Source organism: Anoplophora glabripennis, unplaced genomic scaffold (assembly GCF_000390285.2).
Source record: "Anoplophora glabripennis isolate ALB-LARVAE unplaced genomic scaffold, Agla_2.0 scaffold70, whole genome shotgun sequence".
NCBI lineage: Eukaryota > Metazoa > Arthropoda > Insecta > Coleoptera > Cerambycidae > Anoplophora > Anoplophora glabripennis.
The window spans coordinates 862,544-888,168 of record NW_019416247.1 but is presented as its reverse complement, the minus strand read 5'-3'; the positions used below and the strand labels follow the sequence as shown (position 1 = coordinate 888,168).

Below are 25,625 nucleotides of genomic sequence, written 5' to 3'. Positions count from 1 at the left end.
TCGAAAGTTCTTTTTTATAATTGTATATGTACGTATTGAAATATTTTCAGGCCACATCGTAACCGACCACAGTACGCCAGCATAAGGAATAAGTTGGCAGAAGGAAGCCAGCAGGAATGTTACCTTCCTCAAGGAAGTCGGCATCCAATCAACAATATTTTTCACATATTACGTAGTAGCATCTACGGTGCACGCGAGTACCATTTGATCGAAACCAAAAGTATTTCCCTCTCTGCTTGAACTGGGAAACTTTCTTTTCACCTCAAACAAACAGTCCGCAGCCAATAGAACCATAGAAAGGCGCCTTGCGTTTCACTTTCTCACTGCGGCCAGTCAGTTGCGGCGTTCGAGGAAATCGCAGTCCGTTGGATCCCTCTCGATTTTCCCGATACCACCGTTAATAATTTAGTAAAAGGGGTGCAACGACTTTTACTTAATAAATTATTAGTTTTTATTGACGTTTATAGGGAAGTAACGTTAGTTTCCTTTGACATTTGAACCCGTGCCGACGGCATGGTCTGAATTGAAATAGTGACCGTAGTGTTTTTGGGGGGTAGTGCTCTGGGATTTACCGATTTTTCGACGAAATGGAGGGCGAACACGATTCCTCTGCCCCGAACAACGACGACAAAGTCAAGCGGATGTTCTCGTGGAGCAACAACGCAATAAGGTAGGCCCGAGTCCATTTTATATAACCTTAGAACTACCGTTCACTCGTTGTTTTTTTTAAACTGTCGTCCAAAGTGCGTTGGAAGTGGTGAAACGGTCGCCTTCGTGGCCGCTCTCGTTGCGACACCCGGCCGACAAGGTCGGAACGTGCAACCTGGTGTGGTTACAAAACGGTTTCCCCTAGATTTTCAGGCACACTCGAATCCTGAAGCGATTCGGGTAAGGGGTTGTGCAACGCGACGATTCGACACATCGAAGAACGTTATAAATGCAAGTTATTATAATTCGCTTTCTAACCTCAATATCATATAGTGTTACTTCGTCGTTTCATTGGCGTAGCAGCTGTTTTGATGAGAATGATATATTTATTTTTTTAATATGTTTCGGAAAAAAAAACAAATTTATAAGTTAACAGACCATTAAAAACAAAAAGATTATTTGTTATGGATCATGGATTTATCGTCATTTGTTTTCAACATACAATCAAACATGAAAAATGTACTAACTAACTACTTTTTGTGATTGTTGTAAAATGAAAGGAAAATGTATTTAAGAACATTAATCGAGTGACCTTTAAACTGAAAATATTAGATCGCAACACCAATTTTGTTAACAAATCAGTTTCAATTAAATAACAACACGCAAAAATGCTATAAAATATCTGGTTGAATCTTTAAATGTCGTCATTAGTTTTAATTGCCATTAATTTGAGTTTGCAACTAATATTACAGAGAAAACAAAACTAAGGTCTTTAACAGAAACTTTGATGTAAGTAAATTGTACTGATTTTAATATGACGAAATTTAATCAGTGCATATACAGATCTCTATATTTAGTTTTTTATGTAATACGCAAAAAACCTGAACTAGCTTTATGTAGAAATCTAGCAGATACGGTTTTTCTTTATATGTATAACATAAAAACTTATGGTTTTTGAGAAATACGTGATTGAATATGGATCTGCTAGAGGTCACTATTTACGACTTTTCTTAGTGACATTTTATAACACAACTTCTTTGAGGTTAGGTTCTTTACTGTGTATGTCATATGTCATATTTTACAATGTAAAGTTTCATCTTAAATAAAAAAATATATTCTTGTCAAAATCACTGTAAACGCACTGTTTCTAGAAAAAATACAATGTCCTAAAGTCTACCAGCTTCTAATCCTTAAAATACAGGGTGTAAGCAAAAGAATGGGTAACTTCTCTTGATGAGAATAAACACGTTTGGATTACGTTACGTTCTTCAAATTTTGCATCTTTAAGAAGTTATCAGTCTTTAAAAATAAGCTTTTTAATATAACTCCCTCAGTTCTGTATACAGGGTGTGTCATTTAATACTCCCGCTGCCAATATCTCCGAAATGAAGAAATTTATTTTAGTTCCGGAAACTGGGATTGTAAGGACCCTCCAATAGCTTCAAATTGCAGTTAGAAGTATTAGTTAAAATCTTTCTGTATAGAGCGTACTAAAAAATTGTTTGATTCCTAGAACACGGAAATGCGGTTCATCTGAAAGATCGTAAAATTTTGAGTAATTTTTGTAATATAAAGTTTTTCCCGATATTTACTTGTTTCGGAGACATGTCGACTTCAATATTCAATGTATGACGTAACAGGAAAATCTATTATTTTATTTAAATCGCACTGACAAAATATTCTTTTAAAATATTGTTATAATGGCTTTATTCACACCACATACTAACCAACAAACAATAAATTATAAAAAAACAAATGATCAACTGCAGAAAAAAATTGTACAATGGTAAATTTTATAAGGTGCAGAGACAAACCGTATTTTATCAATTTATGCAACTACTTAGATCGTGACATTTTATTAACAGTCTGTAATGTCGAACTAACGAGAAGGCTAACTTTGGTATTACTGCTGAAGGATGCAATTTTGAACACTTATTATAATCTTTGTTTTAACTTAGTTCAGTAACTATATCTCCGTTATTATTTTAAATACTTTCTGTTACTTTTTCTGTATCTATCTCTCAGATGGACCGCATTTCCACGTTCCAGGAATCAAAAAATGATTTAGTATCGCCACGCCATCTATACCGAAAGATTTGAACTAACAATTCTGACTGCAACTTGAAGCTATTCGAGGGACCTAACAACCCCAGTTTGGGAACTAAAATAAATTTCTTCATTTCGGAGATATTGGCAGCGAGAGTGTTAAATTTATTTATTTATTGAAACTTATAGTCAATATTTAGTTTCAAGAAATGGATTTCTTAACGATGTATGTGATTCACAATATTGTAAATAAATACCAAATGATTTTGTGAACGATATATGAGATATGTGGTTCACAATATTGTAAATATCTACTTTGATCCTTCAGTAAGTTCAGCAATTTGTGTATAGAGCTGGTGCGATTGCAATTAAAGCAATAACATGACTTTGATACCGGGATCGTACTCGTATCAAACTACTTTCTTTTTTCTTTTAGTATTTCAATAATTTACTTATGCCATCAAGTAACAACAATCATTTTAAATTAAATGACTATTTATATGAAGTAGTTAATGCAGACGTACAAAATAAAAAATATGAAAACAGGGAGGGTGAGCTGAATACGACTCTGTTATTAGCCGAACTACCCGAACTCTATTAATTTTCTAAGAGGAAAATGAATGAAATGAATTTATTGAAGTAAGCATTACCACAATCCTACCTCCTTATAACCGCTACTGCATAAAATAACTTTCATGTTTCATATTCCATATACGTAAAACAATGCGTGTTCTCTTCTTAGTCAAAAGCGATGCGGCTACATAATATTATACTAGGCTGGTTTAAAACAGTACATGTTTGTAAGCGAACTTAGCCTTATAAAATTTTGAATTTTTCTTTGATCTGATCAATTCAGATAGAAGCCGCTCTGAGAAAGTAACAAATAAAGTTATTATTGCAAAAGGAAAAAGTAGTACAATTCCTTCCTTGTGAGTAGTTTACAGCTCATAACGTTTCGTTTATCTACAGCCATCTTCAAGATACATTTTCTGAACATCAACCTACAATAAATTCTAAAGAATGTAAGTTTTTTCTGTTCTAGCTGTATTTAATGATATTAATTAGTCATATTTAAAATCAAACAAATAAAATTAATTCAATATTCAAATTCACTCTTTACCTATATTTCGCTACAGGCAAATGAAATTTTATCTGTCTAGAGAAGCAATATTCATTTAAAATCATCTCTATCTCTGTCAATCTGAAATTTGTGAATTGTTATTCGCCATGCTTGAAAATAGACAGTTGTGCCAGTATTTTGTCGTTATTTATTAAGCCAATATAGTTTAACTATTAAGTGCCTCAAATCTATGTAAAAAACATTCCATCAGATTGACTCTCTTAGTGGTAACCCAACTTCCTCAATTTTTGGTCATTTATTCTCAATTTAACACCAATTTTTTGCATATTTCGAGTTACCTGTCTGTGAAAAAACGTTATTCCATTGTCCAGAGCCTCTATGAATTGTTATAATAATGTTGTAAACAGATTTCAAAAGACTGCTTTTTTTGGAAAAAAATAATTTTTGACGTAGGTTTAAGGAATTTTCTAGTGAAAATGTTAGTCGGGGTTTTTGAGGTCGCTCATTACGAATCAAAAATACAAATTGACAATTGACAATTCAAAAATGTATCATGTTGACGTGACTTTTGGCATCTTCGAAAATATTGCTGGTGAAAGGTTTTTTAACATTGCCGAATCTGAATTTGACATCAGAAATGACTATTGATTGTTAACAACTGTCACGTCGATGCTGTCAAAATGACTTTTACGATGAAGTGAAGTGGGGAGTGGGAGAAAGATCAGGAATGAGTAATGTTTCAGGAAAGACCAAATTTTTTTCGTCAAATTTGGAATTCCCACTCCCAAAAATCCATGGAATGACTCTGGAAAAACCAATTCATTCTGTTACATATTTTGACAGCATATATAACCTCTGTCAACTGCCAAGAAGGCATTTTTGATATCGGATTCGGAATCGGCGACGTCAAAAACCCCTAAGCGACATTACACAAGATCTCGAGTCGGTTCGTTAATACGACACCGTTTTGGCAGCTGTCAACAGTAAAATTGTATTTTTGACCTTAGGGACTCTGAAAACTTAAGGATCCGTGGCGAAAATGTCACTGTGTTTTCGTGAAAAATGTGTGCTTCAAAGGGTTGAGGGTACCTAGGATATACGTCGACCGATGGCGCCATTATCCTATAACACCCGTGGTACTTTTAACATGTAAAATCATACTAATCAAAGGATCAAATTCGAAAATGGTTTGATATACGAGAATAGCTGGTACCGTATATATTTGACACTTAATCTATACTGATGACAATAAAGTTAACTTGTAATTTATATTTTAAAAATGATTTATTTCCATGATAATGCATTTTAAATTTGTCCGAGGGTGTTACATATTCGTAACACTGGAGACTAGTAGGGTTTCAAATTTTTATCGGGCTACAAATATCATTTGAAAAAGCAACTCTGAATCATAAATTTAAATACAATAAGCAAACATTCATAAATAGACAATAATTAATACTGACACACGTGTGCCAATTTAACCATTAATTGTATTATTTTTTATTCTGACGGTCAATTACTGAATCGACCCCATTCTGCTCGTATATGGTCCGAAGGTTTATGTAATCCTCGAGGTTACAGAAGCAAAAATGTATTCGCACTCTCCATTACTGAATTTATTGTTGCATTCATTCTAATGAGGATTTCAAAACCATCATCGGATTGTTCCTGGTTTCGACAGAATAAAATCGGCAAAAAAAGAAACCAACATGGATGGAAAGGGTAAGAGCTGTAATATTCCGGAATTAACGAGTAGATTTTTTAGTTCTCGCAATTGATTACCAATCACGATGCGTAATGAAATGTGCCAGCGTTGGCCTTGTTTTTACGCAGAATATTGTGCATTGCAAACTATTAGACAGTTCATACCGACTACATGTCGGGGTAAATCGTCAGGTTGCAAATGGTGTATTAATATAAATGAAAATGGCTTCCATTTATGCTTCTTCAGAATTCTGTGAATAGTTCCTATTGATATACGTGAATTTATTATGCATCTCTAATTGACGCCTGTGGATAAGCGGTGAAAAATGCCAATACATTTACTTCATTTTCTTCGTTGTCCACTGATGTCTTACTTTTATCATGTTTCGGGAGAAACTTTCCATTCTCAGAACAATTCTTTAATAGTCTTCTGACCATATCATGACTTGGTCTGTGCTTATTTGGATATCTTTCTGCAAACACGCGACATGTTCTACTAACAATTCTATTACACTCCCCGTAAATGATAATTAAATTTAAAAAGTCGTCGTCTGTGTACCCAGAGTGTGCCATTGTTATTGAAAACACATGGAAAATCGACAAACTCGCTTTACAGCAATGACAGCAAATCTGCTAAATAAGTAATGACACTTGGTGACATTTAAATGTTTTTCCACAGCCAACCTACAGCTAACTGTCGGATTATATTCGTCTCTGTACTTATGTTCAAATATCTCAAAATCGGTGGGATTTAGGTATAGGGAATGCTTATACCAATGGAAAGAGAATTAACAGGTGCATCTACTGGCATTATAAAACACAGGGTGTTCTATTTAAAATAAGCGAGTTATTAAACTTTCAATTTGACACAATTGGTCCGTGTTTTTTAGACGCCCTGTGTAACATGCACCAACTTTCGAATATTCCAGATATTTGGACACGTTTTGGTATTGACCATCTAAAATTTCAGCTTCCTATCTTAAAAATTGGAGGAGATAGAACCGATTAAGTGTAGGTATGTTTTTTTCAAAAATTTTGAAAAAGTCAAAATATTTCAAAAACTATTGAGTTTAAGGATAAAGTAAGGTTATGAAACTTACCTTAAAATTCGATGTAGAATCCAAAAATTAAATAAAAAATAGTACATTCCATTTGAAATAAGCGAGTTGACGTCTACTTCCGGTAGAACCGGAAGTTCCACGGCGACGCCAATATTTTCAATCGATAGAACATTAGGAGAAACCCCCGTACATAAATTTTCAGAATTCCAGTACGCGTAGTTTTCCAGAAACGTCTAATTGAAGGTCTATCTGGAACACCCTGTATATATTTTTACATATTTAAATGGAATAAGTATAAAATTAATATAACAAGCATTGAATTAAAACTACAGGATATGCATGTTTTCTTAAGAGTTATTTCTTGGATTTACTGTACGATCATTTTGTTATTATCAATTCTGACATTTTGCGTGCCGCCACTGGTCACAGCAAATTACAACACAAAACAAACAATGAAATAGCTGTCTTTGTAGAGACAATGGTCATGGCTGGCTTGGTTGAATAATTTCTATAAATTAACACCATTAGTTAGGTCTTCAATTAGATAATTAATAATAAGAAAAAAAACAGGTATTGAAAATGCTTGTCTCGTTGGAACGATGCATTGTAAGTGCTTACAATGTAGTTAATTGTTGAGATCGAAATTAAACAGGTAAGTAATTAATTATAATAAATAAAAATAAATACATATGTAGATACCTACGTTTGTTTTTAAATTATGCCTTTGATATCGCTTCTTTCCCTAAACAGAACGATTCTTTGAATCAATTAAATTACATTTTATATACATGTTTTAAAATAAAATATATAAACTAACATACAGGGTGAGACGTGATTAATTAGTGAAGTTATAATTGAATCCTTTACTTTTGAGACACTGCATGTGAAACTTTTTTTAACTAATGATGATATGCCCCGGCTGGCATTGAATTACACTTCCAATTTCTGGTAAATAGCTAAGATCATTCGTCAGGGGAATCACCATAGACCGATTTCAAACTTATTGGTTCTCGTCAGTAGATTAGTAGGTCACTTTGTGTCAGTAAGCATTCAGTATTAATGATATTTAATATATGACATATGATATATACTTCATATATTATTATGTCACACACACAACATATTGAAATTAGAGAAAAAAAATCACATTTTCTAAAACATTTCTAGAAAGGATTTCACGTGATGATACTTCGGCTAATTATTTTTCTAATTAAAGGTCCATATCCATTGATTTCACATACAAGTGTCCCCATATGGGGGAAACCCTGTATTTATGCATTTCTTGAGTTCTCCAACAATTTTGTTAAATACAGTTTTTAACGAAAATAAAAATTAAAGGCACTTTGCTTAGGAAAGATTTCACATTTTGAATTTTTTTGGACACCCTGTATGTTTTATGACATATTTGATTACTGCCTATAACTTCCTACGATAAATAAAAAAGTTTACAAGAATGCGGTACCCCATTCAGGGACACACTGTATAAATACGTCAATTAATTGTAGAGATACCGTGAGTCACTACTACTATTACTTTATTGATATTAATAAACAAATTGTTGTTTCTACAAAAAATTACAAAAGCATCAAGATCACTTTGAAATTTTAGACAATCAGGGAAATCACGAATTGGTAAAAATAGTTTCAAATTGTCTGCATATCCAGAGCAAGAGACTACAGTAATTTAAGGCATTCTTTTATTTTATTAATATAAGTTATTAACATTAGACCTTAGCAAGCCTTTTCATGATTACATCATAAGTAAAATCGTATTTCTAGATAAAAGGTCCTATAATCTATACTTATTTTATATTGCTTGGTAACAAATAGTAACAATGTAATTTAAAAACAAATAACTAGAAATGGACCTTTTTTTAACAAAATGGAACAAATCTTTTTTGGTAGAAGATACAAGTAACGACCAAAGTTCTGGAAATGTTAGTGATCCCGATGATTTTTATTTTCAATTACATGAGTTGTTAGTTCAAATCCGAATTGTATCAAACGATTGCATTAAACTTCAGTTTTTATTAAACTTTTTTGTATTATTTCAACCACCTGAATACAAGTTTTCAGTTCGACTTATTATCCTGAAATAAAAATGTTTTGTAAATTTCAAAATCGAAATGTTCAGTTATTTTATCGAAAAAAGTTTGCCCAAATATAACAGAATTATCATAAAAACGGTATTAGTTCCAACAAGCGTATGGTGCGAATGAACTTTTCGAACGGCAATAAAGCGTTCGTTATCCTCTTAAGATGCTGGAATCTACGCTTTTGGCCATTCTAGCAATCATCTGGTGGCCTACCAAGCCCATCTATGACTTACTTATGAGTCATTAAAATTTCAAAATAAAACGAATTAGTATCGCGTTTAAAATGATACGGATATCTTCATTCATTTACGTCTGAAATTAAATTTACTCTCCGCTGATTACTTCATTGAACCGTAATCGATAAAAGCGGATGCCATCCGCTGAATAGTCGAATCGAAGGAGGTGCTGACCAAGCACTTTCATCAGCCATGCGCAAGAGTAAAGATGGTGCCCTAGGGGGTAGAGAAAGTCCACTTGTTTTCCTGGCTCTCAACCTTATATAACTTAACCCACTTTACAAATTCTGTGTAATTCTGACGTATGTGTCGGTACTAGTCCGGGTGTTAACAGCAAAATAATTATATATTGCCGAAAAAGCATTTGATTTATTTATTGAAGATGTTGTTGGATCGTGGCCTATACATCTCGCCATCGCCAATTAGAAACTTCTAATGCATTTGTTTATCTCAGCTAGCCTTTGTTCTTGGGCTAGGCTCTGTGGAGGAGGACCGGATATCAGAACCCCTAGGTGTCTACAGACGAAACCGTTTCTCAGACAATGGTGAATCTCTGAGATGTTCTGCAGTGACCTGACTGAGTCAGTCGTTGCGTTTTGTCATAGCGACACTGCAGCCTTAGAACTGAAATCAATACCTACCGATGACGGACGAGGGTTCTAAGAGTGAATCAGCCACCACAGAGATTAGCCCGAGAACAACAAGGCAAGCTCAAAGATTCCTAGACTAAGACTAAACAGGTGTGTTTGTAACTGACCGCGGCTAGGTTCAGAGGACGTGGCAAAACAACTGAAAAATTATGGTACTTTAAACAACAGTATAGGCCGTGAAAGCTTTAAAACCACTAGTAAAGAATGTGTGGCAAAGTAGCAATAAAATCAACACTGAGACCAAAAACCAACGATTTGGAGAGATTTGTAAAAATTTGAAGAGATTTGTAAACTCTGAACAAAATATGACACTGAACGGATTGTTATTTAGGGATAAACACAGAAACAGCATGTTTAAGAAAAATGAAGCAAAGATGGGTAAAACTATTACACAAAAAAAATTCTTGCTTCAAATGTACATTTTAAGGTATATACAGGGTGTTCCTAAATAAGTGTCGCAACGAAAAATTGTAAATTCCTCTTGAAAAAATAAACATTCATTTCCTCTTCCATTTTTCTCTCCGGGTTTTCGTTTTCGAGATACACGGTGTCAAAATTTTCATTTTTTTTAAATTTTTTGCCAATATCTTAGGAACCGTTCGAACTACAGGACTGAGTTTTTGTACACGCATTACCACTATTAATAGCTACTTTTTCGCACCCTTCTCGAATTCATTGATCGTACCAGTGGTGGAGATTTTAAGGTATCTCCAGGGTTTTTCCCCCCTAACTTTGACGCCACTGGAAAAATTGACATGTGACAGCAAATTCTGAAGCGCCAATGAATTTTACTCAAAAAGAGTTCTCTTGGTTCATTGCTCTAAAGTCAACTGTTTTCAAGAAAAATGACTTTTTATGAACAAAATCAAACATTTTGCTAACGTTTCGAAAATCTTTTGTGATTCAAAAGATAGGTAGTAATAATTAACAATTTTAACGAAATTTAACAACATTTGCAACAAGTAGCTATTAATAGTGGTAATGAATGTACAAAAGTTTAGCTCTGTAGTTCAAACGGTTCCTAAGATATTGGCAAAAATCTGAAAAAAAGTTTTGACACCGTGTATCTCGAAAACGAAAGCCCGGAGAGAAAAATGGAAGAGGAAAATTATGTTTCTCTCTTCAAGAGGAATTTACAGTTTTCCGTTGCTTTTTTAGGAACACTCTGTAGATACGCAAGAAAATATTTTCTTCTTTCAAGAAAATTATTTATTTATTTAAATACTTTAAATTTCTACTTAAAAAATAGGCAGCATTTAAAATAAATATTTGATACTTACGGTTAAACGAATTCTATTATTAATTTGATGATCTACATAGAATTTATAGAATATAGTTTAATACAAAATTGAATAGTTTTGGTCAAATGATTGTAAATACTTAATATATTTGGATATAAATATTTCTCAGTAATAAAAAATATATTCACTCATTCACAACACCTAAGTACAACAGCTAGGATCGTTCGTAAGTTTAACCAACTATACAAAGTTCGGTTTGGGACTTATTGATGGTCCTCATCATTATGTGGTTAGATAGATCCAGCTGCTTTAGCTTCATTACTCACAAATAAGATGTGTATACAGAGAGCGTAAGTGTTGGCTCCATCTATCATGCTACGTCATTCTACGCCATTCTGTGACCTACAATTTTCCTTCAAGAAAATATAAGTTTGATTATAATATGCTACATTTGTCTTCAATAATTCCTACATTAATACTAAATTTTAAATATACCTATATATTTTAAGGAATTGGTAATTGTTTGCATTTTATGATGTAAGAGAAACTTATTATTATTGTAGCTAAAGTTCGAGATAATAAATTTCAAAACTATAAAAGATTTGAATTAAATTATATATATGTAGTTACAAATAATATAAATTCTAAGAAAAGTTATAGATTACATCAAATATTTCACATAGTTTATAATAATTCTATTTAAAACTATCTGCTTATTTGATCCAAATACTTTTTCTTTGCAGTGTAGGAAAACACATTCTATGCCCACTCACGTACTTTTATAATACAGTACAACTTTCAGTTGAATTGCGTGGCACTAAATTTAGTGAAAATTATTGTAAACGCCATCAACTTTTAAAATATTTGTTAATATATTAGAAATATTTCTAGCTCAATACAGTTCTGAGAGTTAGTTAGCCAATTTCATTTTCACAAAGCAGGTTGCTCAGTGATACAAAGAACGAATTTTTTTCGTTGGAAATTTCTTAAGAAATTGAAGTTTTTTGATTCCGAATTCCTTCCAAAAAAGAGTTTTAATTCAATTTTTAACTTTCTGTTCACAATTCAACATATAAAATTTTTTAATCATATGACTAGTAAATGTACCATATAAATATTTCAATTATTAAAATAGATACAAATAGCAAATATTGCTTTGTTTCAATTAAACTTATAACAACCAATGATTGATAAAATAGACAGTAATTATATTCCCCCACCACCCTGTATATGATCAAGTTCTTAGAGAATTCAATTTTTATTGTGCAGATGACTTGCAAATGAACATACTGTGGTGGTGATATAATTAATACATGAATTTTCAGTTTATCACCCGTACTACAACCTGTACAGTTATGTGGGGTAAGCAAAGCGAATAAAGCTTACTTCACATAATGTGTTATATAATAAAAACCTACTTATTTCACATATTGTAACGGAAATCTGTTTGATTACAAACATACAGGCGTTTGGTGGACCAAGGAACAGTCTAATTTTTTAAGTAAGAAATCTCACAAAACTATTAAAAGTTTAGCCTTAAAAAACTGAATAATTTACATTAATTTAAGAATTATTATCCAACTATTGTGTCAGTTTATACAGTAATTAGTAATATTTAAAACATTTAATCTACAAATTAATTTCTTTAATTAAAAAAAGTGACAAATGACGTAAGTAGATAGGTTAACCGCCTTTTTATTCAAATTTCCGTTCATTGACGCACGAACTGAAAAAAATCTTCAGTTTCCAAAGGTACGCGGCCTTTGACCTAGACTAAGAATCGACTTCACAATAGACGCTGCAATTTTTTGCAATTTGCACGTTTTTCATGATTCATAAGTTCTCTGTTACTCATGTATTAACTAGAAATTCGTTTAACCTTAAATAAAGCACGCGACGAATTAAATGAGAATGAGATAGCGTGCGGGCATTTCACTAATTCCTTCCAGTCTAGCTTGTTTTAGTAGAAAGGTCTGTAAATTGCGTAGTTACTAAAATACCTTAGATTCACTTTAATCGAAAATACACGTATATGATTTTAGTTCATTAAAATGTACCAAGAAGCACGCAAAGCTGACTAAACTAAGTAAACGAAATAAATGCTTAATTACATAATTGTATAATTTGCTATAAGACAATTGGAGAGAATTTGAGAATCTCTAGTATTGAGAAGTATTTAATATTCCGGATATCTCAAGAGCCTATTATAGACCTCATATCAAGGAATATTTAACAATTTGTTAGTTATTTCAATACAAAATTATGTTGTTTTTTCTTTCTATTTCTGAACAGTTTTATTTAAAATCTCTACATAATATTTAAACTCAAGAAAAATAAAATATTAGGTAGAAACGTCATTTCCAGTATACTGCTTTGCGTGTCTATATTGGTATTTATTCCGAAACCACAACATTAATTATTTAATAATGATTTAATAGTTAATATTGTACTTGATTGTCCCTTAAAGAAATAATAATGAGTTGAGAACTAGCGGGGAAAATGAGGTTGTAATAACCTCAATTTTGTCAAGCTCAATAGTTGGTGCCGTTTGGTCTGGCCGATTAGTAACTGAACAACACCCGGTATAATATTTTATATAGAACTTTGCATATGTGGAAATAAACTTACTTCAAGTGAGATTTAAGATGATGGAAAAAATCCTTACGTTAGTCACAGAGTGTGTAGAACAACCAAGAACATCGCCTTAATAAAATTATCTTTAAATCTTTTTCGATAAACAGAGTGATAAACGCTGGCAAAAGAATTTCACTGTAAATATGCTCTAAAATAATGGAGATACTTTAACTAAATAGCGGAGTGTAGTGAGGTCAGAATTCCGACGCCATTGAATATTTGTATTAAAAAAAAAATAAGCTTATTACACAGTTGAATAAACAGAAAATAACTCTAAAAACTGTTCGTTTCACAAAAAACGTTTATAACATTTTTTTGTTGGAAATGCAATTTTAAATGCAATGTAATTTTTAAGAATAAAAAACCATTGGCGTAGAAATTTTAAATTTTCTGAAGAGCAGTAAAGGACAAATTTCTACGCCACTGAACATTCCAGGCTTTTAATAAACATACTGTATTCATAACAAAAAAATTCAATACATTTTCTATGAAATGAACAATTTTATAATTATTTTCGATTTATTCAACTGTGTAATAAGCTTTTTAGAATAAAAAATAATATAATCGAAAATGATTTGTTTTTCGAATAATATGGAGGAGATATTTTTTCTTTGAAATACAATCGGTAATCAAATGAACTTATTTTACAGTCGAAATTGACTTTTTTAATTACGGTGTTTTCGAATAACTTCACCACTGGTTACGCAAGAGTTTTGGTATTACAGTAATTTATGGAAACTTTATAATTTACAAGAAATTTAATTCAAATACCAGAGGATATTCACAACAAATGACATTTTTTGGGGACCTTTATCACGAAAACGGTTGATATTTCGAAATAAATTTATAAATATTATTTCGTGATTCTATCTACTTCCGAGGTCTCATAGAACACCCTGTACATGATGTAAATAAATAACTGCGAAAACAGAAGATGGTTTCAACAGGTGACAGAAAAATTTTGTATTTATTTTTATCCTTAAATACGGAATAGGTACTACCAAAAAGGCGTTTTCTTAACTTTTTGATATCCTTGGACTGCAAGAGGTTACAATACGTTTTTTTCTCCTGGAAATGTAACCTTTAAGAAACGAACTTATGATTGTAGATGTTATTGCGACATTAGTACATCATCTTGAGAAGAATTAATACTGGATTTAATTGATGAAGAACCGGACACTAGCACTAGAAAAGTATCAAACACTCAGCGGTATCAGGCATCTTAAACGAATAACCTTTCACATACGAGTTCATGTTTTTTTACTGTTTAAGATTTTCTGCAACGTCTGACATATTCTTATTGGATTCTGAAAAAGATAGAGCAAATTCCTCAGTTTTTGACAAATATCTATTTCACAGAGAAGATAATTAATAACTAATTGTCACAATAGCCACATACAGTCAAAGTTCGTCATCAACAACAGTTTTCTCTGAATGTGTGGATTGAAATTCATGGGGACCACTAATTGGCCCACAATTTCTTAAAGAAGTACTCCTAATACTTCTTGAAAATGAACTTATAGGCGTCAGATCCCAGCTTTGCTTTATTTATGATGGCATATTCAAATTATTGAAGGTCGCGTCGAATTTTAATTTTGGTTTCCTCGAACACCCAACTTAAACCCTCTAGAGTTTTGTATACGAGTCATTTACTCAAAAGTTTAGTCTACCTATGTCTAGGTGGCCATTTTCAACATTTAATATATTTTATGTTTTTTTTTGTTTATTTTTAAGGCTACTTTCAATATATTTTAATGTATTTTTATTGTAATAAAAACCTCGCATGTAACTTTCAAAAAAACTATTACATTCACAAAAAAAATAAATTAAGCTATCTAGACCATATCTTATGACCACATTGGCGATCGAAAAAGTCACATAAGAAATTACTTGTAGGGGGTGATTTACTTCTCCCCTTTGCAATAGTCTTACAGGAGTTCAAGAAATTATCCAGTAAATGAATTTTCGATAGTACGAAAAGTTTAGGTAACGTCATTTTTGTATTTAAAGAAAAAAACAAAATTTTTGTCTCTGCTTGAAGGATTATAAATCAGCAGATTTTTTTAAATGATATTTACACTAGGAATTATGTCCATAATTTTTTAGCACTTATTTTTATACTTTCTAATACGATAACACCTTGTCAACATGGTTTTATGAATGGACGGTCTACTGTTATTAACTTGATAACTGCGTTACGCAATTTATAGCCGATTCCATTGATAACAATGTGCAAACTGATGACAGCAAGGCGTTCGATAGGTTTGATCACTCTATTTTACTTCAAAAACTTGATATGTTTGGCGTATCACAAATCTTATTGTTTTTTTTTCAAATTTTATTTTGACAACAGAAAACAACACATAGTTTATAATGGGTATAAATCTGTCGAGTATGTAAATTTCCACTCGGGGGTTTTTGGGGTCGGAGATTTCGATTCTGACACTGAAAAGTATGCCCCCCTGGGGGGTGCCAGGGGGGCTTCTGTAAAACATCGAATAGCTGAGTAATTGCCTTCTAAATTTCCACTCGGGGGTTTTTGGGGTCGGGGATTCCGAATCTGACACTGGCAGATATCCGTTAATCTTAGCTTGTCTATCACTGAGAAAAATTGTCGTAGAATTAGAGAAATCCTGGACAATCCGTTCCCAAGAGGCACATTTCGTTGCAACTCGATCGGTTCATCAGAAAAAAAATTCCGTATTCTGGTTGATTTTGGTCTAACTTGCCTGGACTATAATATGCATAAATATATAAAAATACAATTTTATGTAGAGAAAATGTTATCATTGCAAATTTTAACCTTTTAGCCGTTTAATTATCCTTCTTCACTTGAAGATTCGTTTTCATCAGTGTCATAATTTTCAAGCAATCATCATCATCATCATCATCATCATCATCATCATCTTTTAACTTATTAACGAAGAGCTTTGTAATGTCAATATGCACCAAGAATTTGTATGGGGCGCGATAGAAAGAGAATCGCTCGGATGGTGGTGATTTTAAGTTGCCCATGATGGTACTATACTGGTTTACTACTAAACCTGTTATAGTTGCTACTATTCATGAAAGTAACATGAGGTGGGAACTTAAGTAATATAGGAGAAAATAGTTTTAATATGTTGAATTTTATATTTATTAATCGTCTCAAAAATAACTTCATTTGTTTATAACTTTTAAACTTTTAAGCATAAAATAAGCAATATTATAATTATTTATTTGAAACAAGTAATTTACATAATAATAATAATTAATAACCATTTATAAATACGCAATTTATGCAGTGAAAAAACTAAATTTCATCATGATTATTGATTTATTCATTTGTAAATAATTTGCGGACATTAAATCGTTTAACACTTATATCGCTGTTTCGTATCGTAAATTTAAAATAAAAATTAGATATGTGGTAATCGATTTATCATACCCCGTGAAAATTCGAATTTCCATCTGTCGGACTGAAAAAACGCGGCTTGTTTGTCGGACAACAATACTTTTTGACTGAATTAATTATTTACAATTAATTTTACTAAAAATTACCTATGTGGTAATTGATTTTTCAATACCCTGTCAATTTGACATGTTTCGGCCGATAGACACGTTGATGTCGGAAGAATTTATGTCGGACAAATTTAAATTGGCATTTGCAACAAAATTTCCAGTAACTTAAGCTAAAAAAAAGATGTGGTCCTCAGAGTTAAAAAGTAGGTGGTAATAAATGTTTCCGGGGGGTATGTACTGTGGACTATTAGTGGAATTTTTAATTTCTTGTTTGTAATTAATGCATTTTTTTATTATTAACTTTAAAATTCCTGTTCTATAATTGGGTAATACCCGTTGAACAGTGTATTAAATAAATAAATAAATAAACAAATAAGCTATCTCTTAGGATTTAGGATTCACCATTTGTATGTAACCTACTCCGCCGCGCCTACCCAAAACCAGACAGTCTTACCACAGCGTTGCCCAAAACGGGTATAGGGTACCCCTCGCCGATAGTGTGTCAAGAACGCTTACATTGCCCAGCGTACATTCCTTCCAATGTCACGCAATGCTCTCTTGGCAATCCTGAATAAGTTAGCGAGCAAGCAATGGCGGCTGGTCTTAAGATATGCACGCCTATCTTCGCGTCGTGTTATACAATAGGAGAAAGTCGCTACTTACTTGTTGGCAAATTCATCTTCGACGGATCGAACAAAAAACGACGGGCAGCCCAAGAAGGATTGCGAATCGGCAAGTGTGGCGAATTCGATCGGACTCGAGTCGGTTTTTTAAATTGCAGCAGTGAAAGAAACCGAACCGATGCAAGTGCTTTCGTGACTGATTTTTGGATGTGCCAACAAATTTTGGCGGTAGGCTATATAAAAATAAAAGAAAATCTGCTGTTACAATTGGAAGATCGTTAAAACTTAGACAAGGAAAGAGAAATCTATAGGATCAAGAGAAGTGATTAGAAAACACTGGAAACTTTTTTAAGAATAAAAAAAATATATTAAAATCGACAGGTGCGGCTATCAACTCTTTAATCTAAACTAATAATTTCATTGAATTCAATATGACGATTGATTTTGTTTTTTTTAGGTTGGAAACTTTTTCATATACCTAACTTAATAATAATAGGTTTCTATTCTGCGCATATGTCTGTTTTTCATTTTTCTTTTCTTTCTGTATGTTGATGTTTTTTGTCTATTAGTTGTTCAATTGCCCCGTTAACGTGTCACAAAATTGAAACTATTTAAAATTATTGTTGGAAATGGGCCATGTTTATATAAGAATGAGTTAGTAGATATGCCACTTGTTTACGGGGAGTGTCGTCAAAACGCGGTTGTTGCTTCTCGCTTATACGAATAAGAGGCACTTGTTCATTGCCAGTTTAAATCTCATTCAACTGAACATTGAACTTCGTTCAACATATCTGACCCGCTTGTACATGAGTTGTTCAGCATTTGAACTACCGTTAACCTCTCGTCAAGATAAACCACTGTTGGCCGTAGTTCAAGAGCCAGTCAAACGAAAGCTAACCTTAAAAATTGTGACTGCTACCTAGCTATTATTGTCTGTATAGTGAATACTTATTTATTTGTTGCAATTTGTTTTGAAAATAGCAAGAAATTATGAAAATGTAACCGACGACGAAGATTTTTTAGAATTAATCAATTTGTATAAAAACCGAAGAGCACAAAGAATTTATATAAAGAAAAGAAATAATTTTGATATGTGGACAGAAGGTGATTTCGAGAACGGTATAAACTCGAAAAATACTGTTAGGTTTTTAATCGATGAAATATCAGAGGAGATATCCAATCGAACGTCTCGGTTGGTGTCATATATTTCATTTTGAATGTTATACAGGGTGTAACTAAATAAGTGTAAAACATTTAAGGGGGTGATTCCTCATCGAAAAAAAGATAGGATCTTTCATATAAAGAAACTTCATTGGAGCATCCCTTGTTAAGATACAGCCCCTTAAAGGGGGCACATAAAATTTGTTTAACAATTTTTTTCACAAGCACTAAACAAGTTACAATATTGAAATTAACCTAACATTTTCTACTACCAAAAAGACACTTAGCCAGTAATTTATTTGGTTTACCCCATGGTTGTAAGGGGTGGAAAACGCAAAACCTAAAATTTATTTCCAACGTAACTTTTTGTCTTATTATTTGTTTACCATTTAAAAATTTATTTCCAATAGCCTGTTTCATTCTAAAAAAAATGTCTCTTGAATTTTTTGCCCAAAATAAACCAGTTCGCAGCAAAAAATTATTTTACGAACAAGATACATATCGCCATAAAACGAAAATACGAAACTAATTTATCTAGTAGGCCGCTATTAGCGATACTGACAATTAAATTGGAATCAAGCTGTCAGTTTGTAAATTTTTGAAATTGAAGTAATACTAATTGTGTATTGTTGTTCTGTTCTTAATTTGTTACTTTAATAATTCACTTGTTATTAAAATGGCATACACAAATGAGGAAATGGCTGATATGCATTACGTTTACGGTCTGTCGCAGGGGAATGGGTTAGAAGCTTCTACAAGATATGCTGAAATGTATCCTCAACGGCAGCATCCTTCACATAGAATATTTGAACGACTTCATCAACGATTACGTGAATATGGTTCATTCAACAAAAGAACGCAGGATTGTGGTCGCCATCGAGAAGTAAGAACACTACAGCTTGAGGAAGCAGTACTTAATTTGATAGAAGAACAACCTACTACCAGTACTAGAAAGATTGCTTTCCAGCTAAATGTTGATCATATGACGGTATTTCGAATTTTAAAGGAACATCTCTTATACCCTTACCATCTGCAACGAGTACAGGCACTGTTACCGCGAGACTTTCCGAACCGTCTTGAATTTTGCAATTGGATGCAGCAAAAATGATTAGAAGAAATCGTGACTTTCTGAAGACGATCGAATTCACAGACGAATGTAGTTTTTCTCCGGACAAGATTATTAATTTTCATAATTACCACATATGGCCTGATGAAAACCCTCACGCTATTGTCGAAACTAACCATCAAGAACAGTTTTCTCTTAACGTGTGGGTCGGAGTTATTGGGGATTATTTAATTGGGCCTCATTTTCTACCTCCTCGATTAAATGGTGAGGCATACATTCAATTTTTAAGAGAAGTGCATCCCGTACTGCTGGAAGAAGTTCCTTTGGGCGTCAGAAGGGATATGGTTTTTATGCATGATGGGGCTCCCGCCCATTTTAGTCAAGTAGCACGTCAGCATTTAACTGAAACATATGCAAATCAGTGGATAGGTCGAGGAGGACCACAAAATTGGCCCGCTCGATCCCCGGATCTCGATCCTCTCGATTTCTCTACTTGGGGCCATTTGCAGCATTTGGTTTATCGTACTCCTGTTCGCGATGTAGAGGACTTAAGAAACCGCATTATCGATGCGTGCAGGGTAATTAGAGAGACTCCAGGAATATTTGAGCGAATACGTGGCTCAATGCCCTTAAATGTTTTACACTTATTTAGTTACACCCTGTATAATATGGTGTTTTTTAGAACTCGTAGTCTATCTGCAGCAGATATAGTTTTAGTGACATTGATTCTTGACAGCTGGTTGTTTTTTAAAAGTTTCTGGATATTGTCATGGTATTCATGAGAGTACTGTTAATAAAGTAGTGAATAAATGATTAACAGATTTAAAAAATATATTTATTTAGATTAGGTATCACCTTATGTTTTATGCGATTCTTCAAATTCTCATATTTGTTTTTTAATGTCTTTGTATCCCTAAATGTTTCTCCATGTACAGCATTAAATTCTTTTGTAAGGTCTACCCATACTTCTAGTTTTTTTTTCGGTTAATTACCGTATTTGTTTTCTTACACTCTATTATTTCCTTGTATTTATATAGGTACAATATTTAATAATATTCTTTCCTCATTTGTGCTGAAATTATTTGAACGTTCGTTATTATTATTACTTGCCAATTTTAAATTCGAAGTATTTATTGGTATTTAACAATATGGGAAATCAACACCGCACTAAAAAGTACCAAAGCATCTAAGTTATCTGTTAATCTATTTTTTTTATTTGCATACTTTATTGCACTTTCAAATTATTAAATAATCTGATATCTACAATAGTTTTAACCTATTCTTAATTTAACTTTTACTACTAATACTGACAACATAAATAATAACTAACGTCAACGTGACGTGAACAATGACATTATAATAACAGAGCATGTCAAAAAATATGCGAATTGCGCATGGTTGCAGTAGTGGCAACTTCATAAGTATATAACTTTTCTAAGTTCAAGTGACCCGGTACTAAACTGTATTTGTGCAAAGCAAACTTTTTTGAAAGGTAGTTCTCAGTTAATTGGAGTTCAGCTGAACGTAGTTTAAACTGAGAAATGAACAAGCGGCCCTAAGTGGATTGGTTGCAAAAGGCCAGTTCCGTGGCCATCGAGATCACCGGATCTTAATCCTTCTGCTTTTTTTGTGAAATGAAATGTTCAATGTTTGAAGCGCCAGAAAATACACGATTGAACTGCGGAAAGAACACGGGGTAAATCGCTTTCATAGTTGGGCGCCGTCGAAGAACAGTGCATACGGTTGTACTGAGGTGAATGGTGAGAATTTTAAATATATTCTTTAAGTTTCGTTTATTATTAAATAAACATTTGATGCATTAACTGTTACTTTTCTCTTATTTTTTAGGAATTTTGGAATGAATGAAATAAATGGAATTATTTGCCGAAAATGTTATTTTATTCTATTCAAATTTATATACTTTTGTCAAACTATGTGAAATATTTCCTGTAATCTATAATTTTTCTTAGAATTTATATTATTTGTAAATATATATAATTTAATTCAAATCTTTTATAGCTGTGAAATTTATTATCTCGGACTTTAGCTACAATACCATAAACTGCAAACATAATTTGTTTCAAAACTACCAGTTCCTTAAAATATATATGTATTGTACAGTTGTTCACAAAATAACTTTATTTTATAATAAAACAATACAACAATGACCAAATTATCTCAACACAACACCTCGTCAGTCGTCTGTGGTCATTCTCTCTCTCCCGTGTCCCTGCCTTTCAGTCCAAATTTCCGCGCCTTGGCCTTCACTTCTTATCGTTGTTTTATAAACAACGGCCCCAGTCGAAATAATACCCTAACAGTATATTTAAATTTAGTATTAATATGGGATTTATCCAAGACAAATATAGCATATTATAATCAAACTTATGTTTTCTTGAAAAAAAATTGTAGCAGGTCACAGAATGGCGTAGGTGGGAAGTAGCACGATAGATGCAGCCACTTACGCTCTGTTTATACACATCTCCTTGTGAGTAATGACACTAAAGCAGCTGGATCGTTCTATCGACATAATGAAGAGGACCATCAATAAGTCCTAAACCGATCTCTATGTCTGGTTGGTTAAACTTACGAACGGTCCAAGCTGTTGTACTAGGTGTTGTGAATTTGAAACAAAATATTTTTTATTACTGAGAAATATTTATATTCATAATGTATTCTTAAAATAAGTATAGGTATACAATCATTTGACCAAAAATATTCAATTTTGTATTAAACAAACGATACATTAATATACGATACAAAACATGTTTCTATAAAATCTATGTAGATCATAAAATTTAGATTAGGATTCGTTTAACCGTAAGTATCAAATATTTATTTTAAATGCTGCTCATTTTTAAAGTAAGAAATTATATGTATTTCTGGGTAGAAATTTAAAGTATTTAAATAAATAAATAATTTTCTTGAGAGAAGAAAATATTTTCTTGCGTATATATAAACGTGCGATACCTTAAAATCAAATATTGTACATTTGAAACAAGATTTTTTTTGCGTGTGGAAATAGATATGCTTGTTTTTCAGAAACTAATTTCTTAAACCCATATTTCATTCGTCAACTATGGTTAGTTGAGTGATTAGTTCGATTAAACTTAATATTTAGACAATTTAGAAAAACAAAAGTTCTGTATTTGAGAATACACAATTAAAAATTCCATAGTACAAATAATGAAGTTGCAAAATTGAATACCACCTATAAACTGTCAGAAAGACAATCCTTATTTTAACATTCGCAAGAGCAAAACGTTTGAGATCCACTGGTGTAGTGTAATACGTATCTTACGTCTGCATTACATTTAAGTTATATTGATGTTTCATTATTTTTGTCTTTATCTGACATCATATTTTGCAGATATAAAACCTCATTATTATTGTCCAATGCCTTGTCAATAAGATGTTTATTTACTTGGGACAACCCGGACGATGTAAAGTTGTACTTAACCAAGAAAAAACAGTGATGTGTCTGTCGACAACCATATTTGCATATGCCGAAGGTTATCTATTCTAAATATTGTAAAAAATTGGCTTGTTAATTATATAATACGTGAAGAAATGTACGTCACCCATGTGTTTGACGCAGCTAGTGATCATTAGGGGGAAATATGATTGCTATCTTAAGCCTATATTTATTTTCAAATCGGTTGCTGATGGTTTGCACAAGACGCGAAGTTTTATTTTTAGGTTAGATGAATGGCGGACGTTGAGCAAAATGGAACTTGCAAATTTATCACTGCATTATACGAAAAGAAAAGTTGATTCACATAATGAATAAACTGCATGCAGTATTGTACCAAAATTGAATCAATCAAGATTAACTAGAAAAAGTCAGTGGTTCTCAAAATGAGATCGCTTCATGAAAAAGTTAAGGATATGCCATGTTTTCTTTTTCTTTACATATTTTTTACTTTTATTTTAATGGTACATACACAGAATATTACTATTACACTGTTACAGAGAATGAAACAAAAAGAACAGGAAATAAAAAGCGATTGCTATTCTTTTCACTTTCATAGTACAGGTTTAAAATTTCGAAATGTAATATTTTCTATCACTTCATCCTTTGACAGCGATTGCAATCCTAAAAAATAATTGTAATTGCAGAGTACATTTTGAGACGCTCACTTCCCAAAACTAAATATCCTTTAATGTAAGAACAGCGCCAGTCACTTGTCTGTCCTTGATTTCAGAATTATCACTTTTTCCCCCTCTTTTTGCGTAGAAATGATATTATTTTACATAATTTTATCATAGTTCCAGACGTGGTGATGGTCATAATGACTAGTCAGAAATTACAGACTCGGTTATTTATTTCATTAGACTTACCTTCTTTTTTACCATTTCCACCATTAAAGTAGTAATTAAACGCGTTGATAATGACTGATGAGAAACAATAGACATGAAACTAATTGTTCCATGAGGCAAATTAGACCAGGTTTTTTTCACTTTTGACAAAATTTTATCAGAGTGCTACAAAGGTTTTTTCCCGAAGTTTAGATGATATAATATCCTTAAATTATTGACATATTCTAATTTGCAAAATTTCGAATACCTATGTTGAACATACGAGTATGTACGATAATTGCCTACACAGGATATAAATTTAATACTCTGCCAAACTTTAATGTTGGATGCTGCTCCACAAATCAACAAAAAATGTTCTTTTAAACATGTCCAAAAACGATTCATTTTAGAGATTTCTAATTTGGAAATTTCAAAAATATCACCTTTATTTAAATAGTATTTTTTAAGATGCTCGACATACAGACTGGTGAGATTTGGAAAAGAGATATATCTCATTTAATGCGAAAAATCCAACTGTTTCTAAAGAATTGTTCGTAATAAAATAAGTCTAAGATCACTTAAACAATCGAAAATATCTCCAAGAGAAAAAAGTATAAGAATTTTTTGTTGAAAATGTAATTTTAAATAAAATGCAACTATGAACAGTCTAAAAGATAATTAGTGTAGGAATTTTTTGAACTTTTTAAAAAATTTAAAATTCTACGCCATTGATTTTTTTTAAACTTTGGACGGTTACACTGTATTTAAAATTGCATTTCTAAGAAACAAATCAGATCATTTTTATTGTAAAGTAGGTAGTTTTTAAGTAATTTTTTTATTTAATCAACTGTCACTGAAATAATTTGAAATTAAAAAAATAATAATAATAATGAGTAATGTCAACTGGAATGCATTAAAAAATATTCAGTGGCGCAAAATTCTAACTGGTTGCTAGATTTGTGCATCAAATCAACAAATTTTTTACCGTATTTAAATCATTAGCCTAAGTTTTATCAATTTACGTCAAGCATCTTAAGAGATATTATTTTTTTTATATTTTTTTAAATTTCAGTATCATCTTGGGTATGAAGCGTTTTTGGACAAACACTTATGAAAATTTTTTTATTGATTTGTGACCAACTGTGAGTTTGTTGCGGTTTAAATCTTTCATTTATTAATTTCAATTCAAATCAAAAAGTACCTAATACCTACCTATTTTTCGATGTCCTGGAATTCGTTATTTGTCTTGTATACTGCCTAAAATTTTCTATATTTAACTGACAGCTATTCTGAAAAAAATAAAGCAATCAACTTATGTGTCCATAAAATGCAAATTCTAAAATGCAATCTGACAGCTGACATATGACATGCGAGATGTCAATTAAACGCCAAATTAAGTTCCACATTCATTTTTTATTTTTAAGTTTGGCAATGTTGCGAATCAAGCCAATGGCAATTCATACAGCATAAAAATACCATAAAACAATGACATAAAGCGTGAGTGACCAAACACAGGCATTGAATTACAACAGAGGCATGTATATACGTGATTTCGCAGTTAAATGCTAACATTACACTT

The 25,625-nt window shown here is 32.1% G+C and overlaps 1 protein-coding gene across 1 annotated transcript in view; it reads left to right on the top strand.

Moving 5' to 3' along the window:
* The first annotated feature begins 317 nt into the window (after positions 1–317).
* The window catches only part of LOC108903694 (ABC transporter G family member 20), a 104,925-nt gene continuing 79,617 nt past the window's right edge, over positions 318–25,625 (top strand). Inside the window, exon 1 of the mRNA XM_018705954.2 lies at positions 318–670. Within this exon, the coding sequence (XP_018561470.1) occupies positions 588–670 (83 nt within the window). The 5' untranslated portion in view covers positions 318–587. The remainder of the gene's footprint in view (positions 671–25,625) is intronic.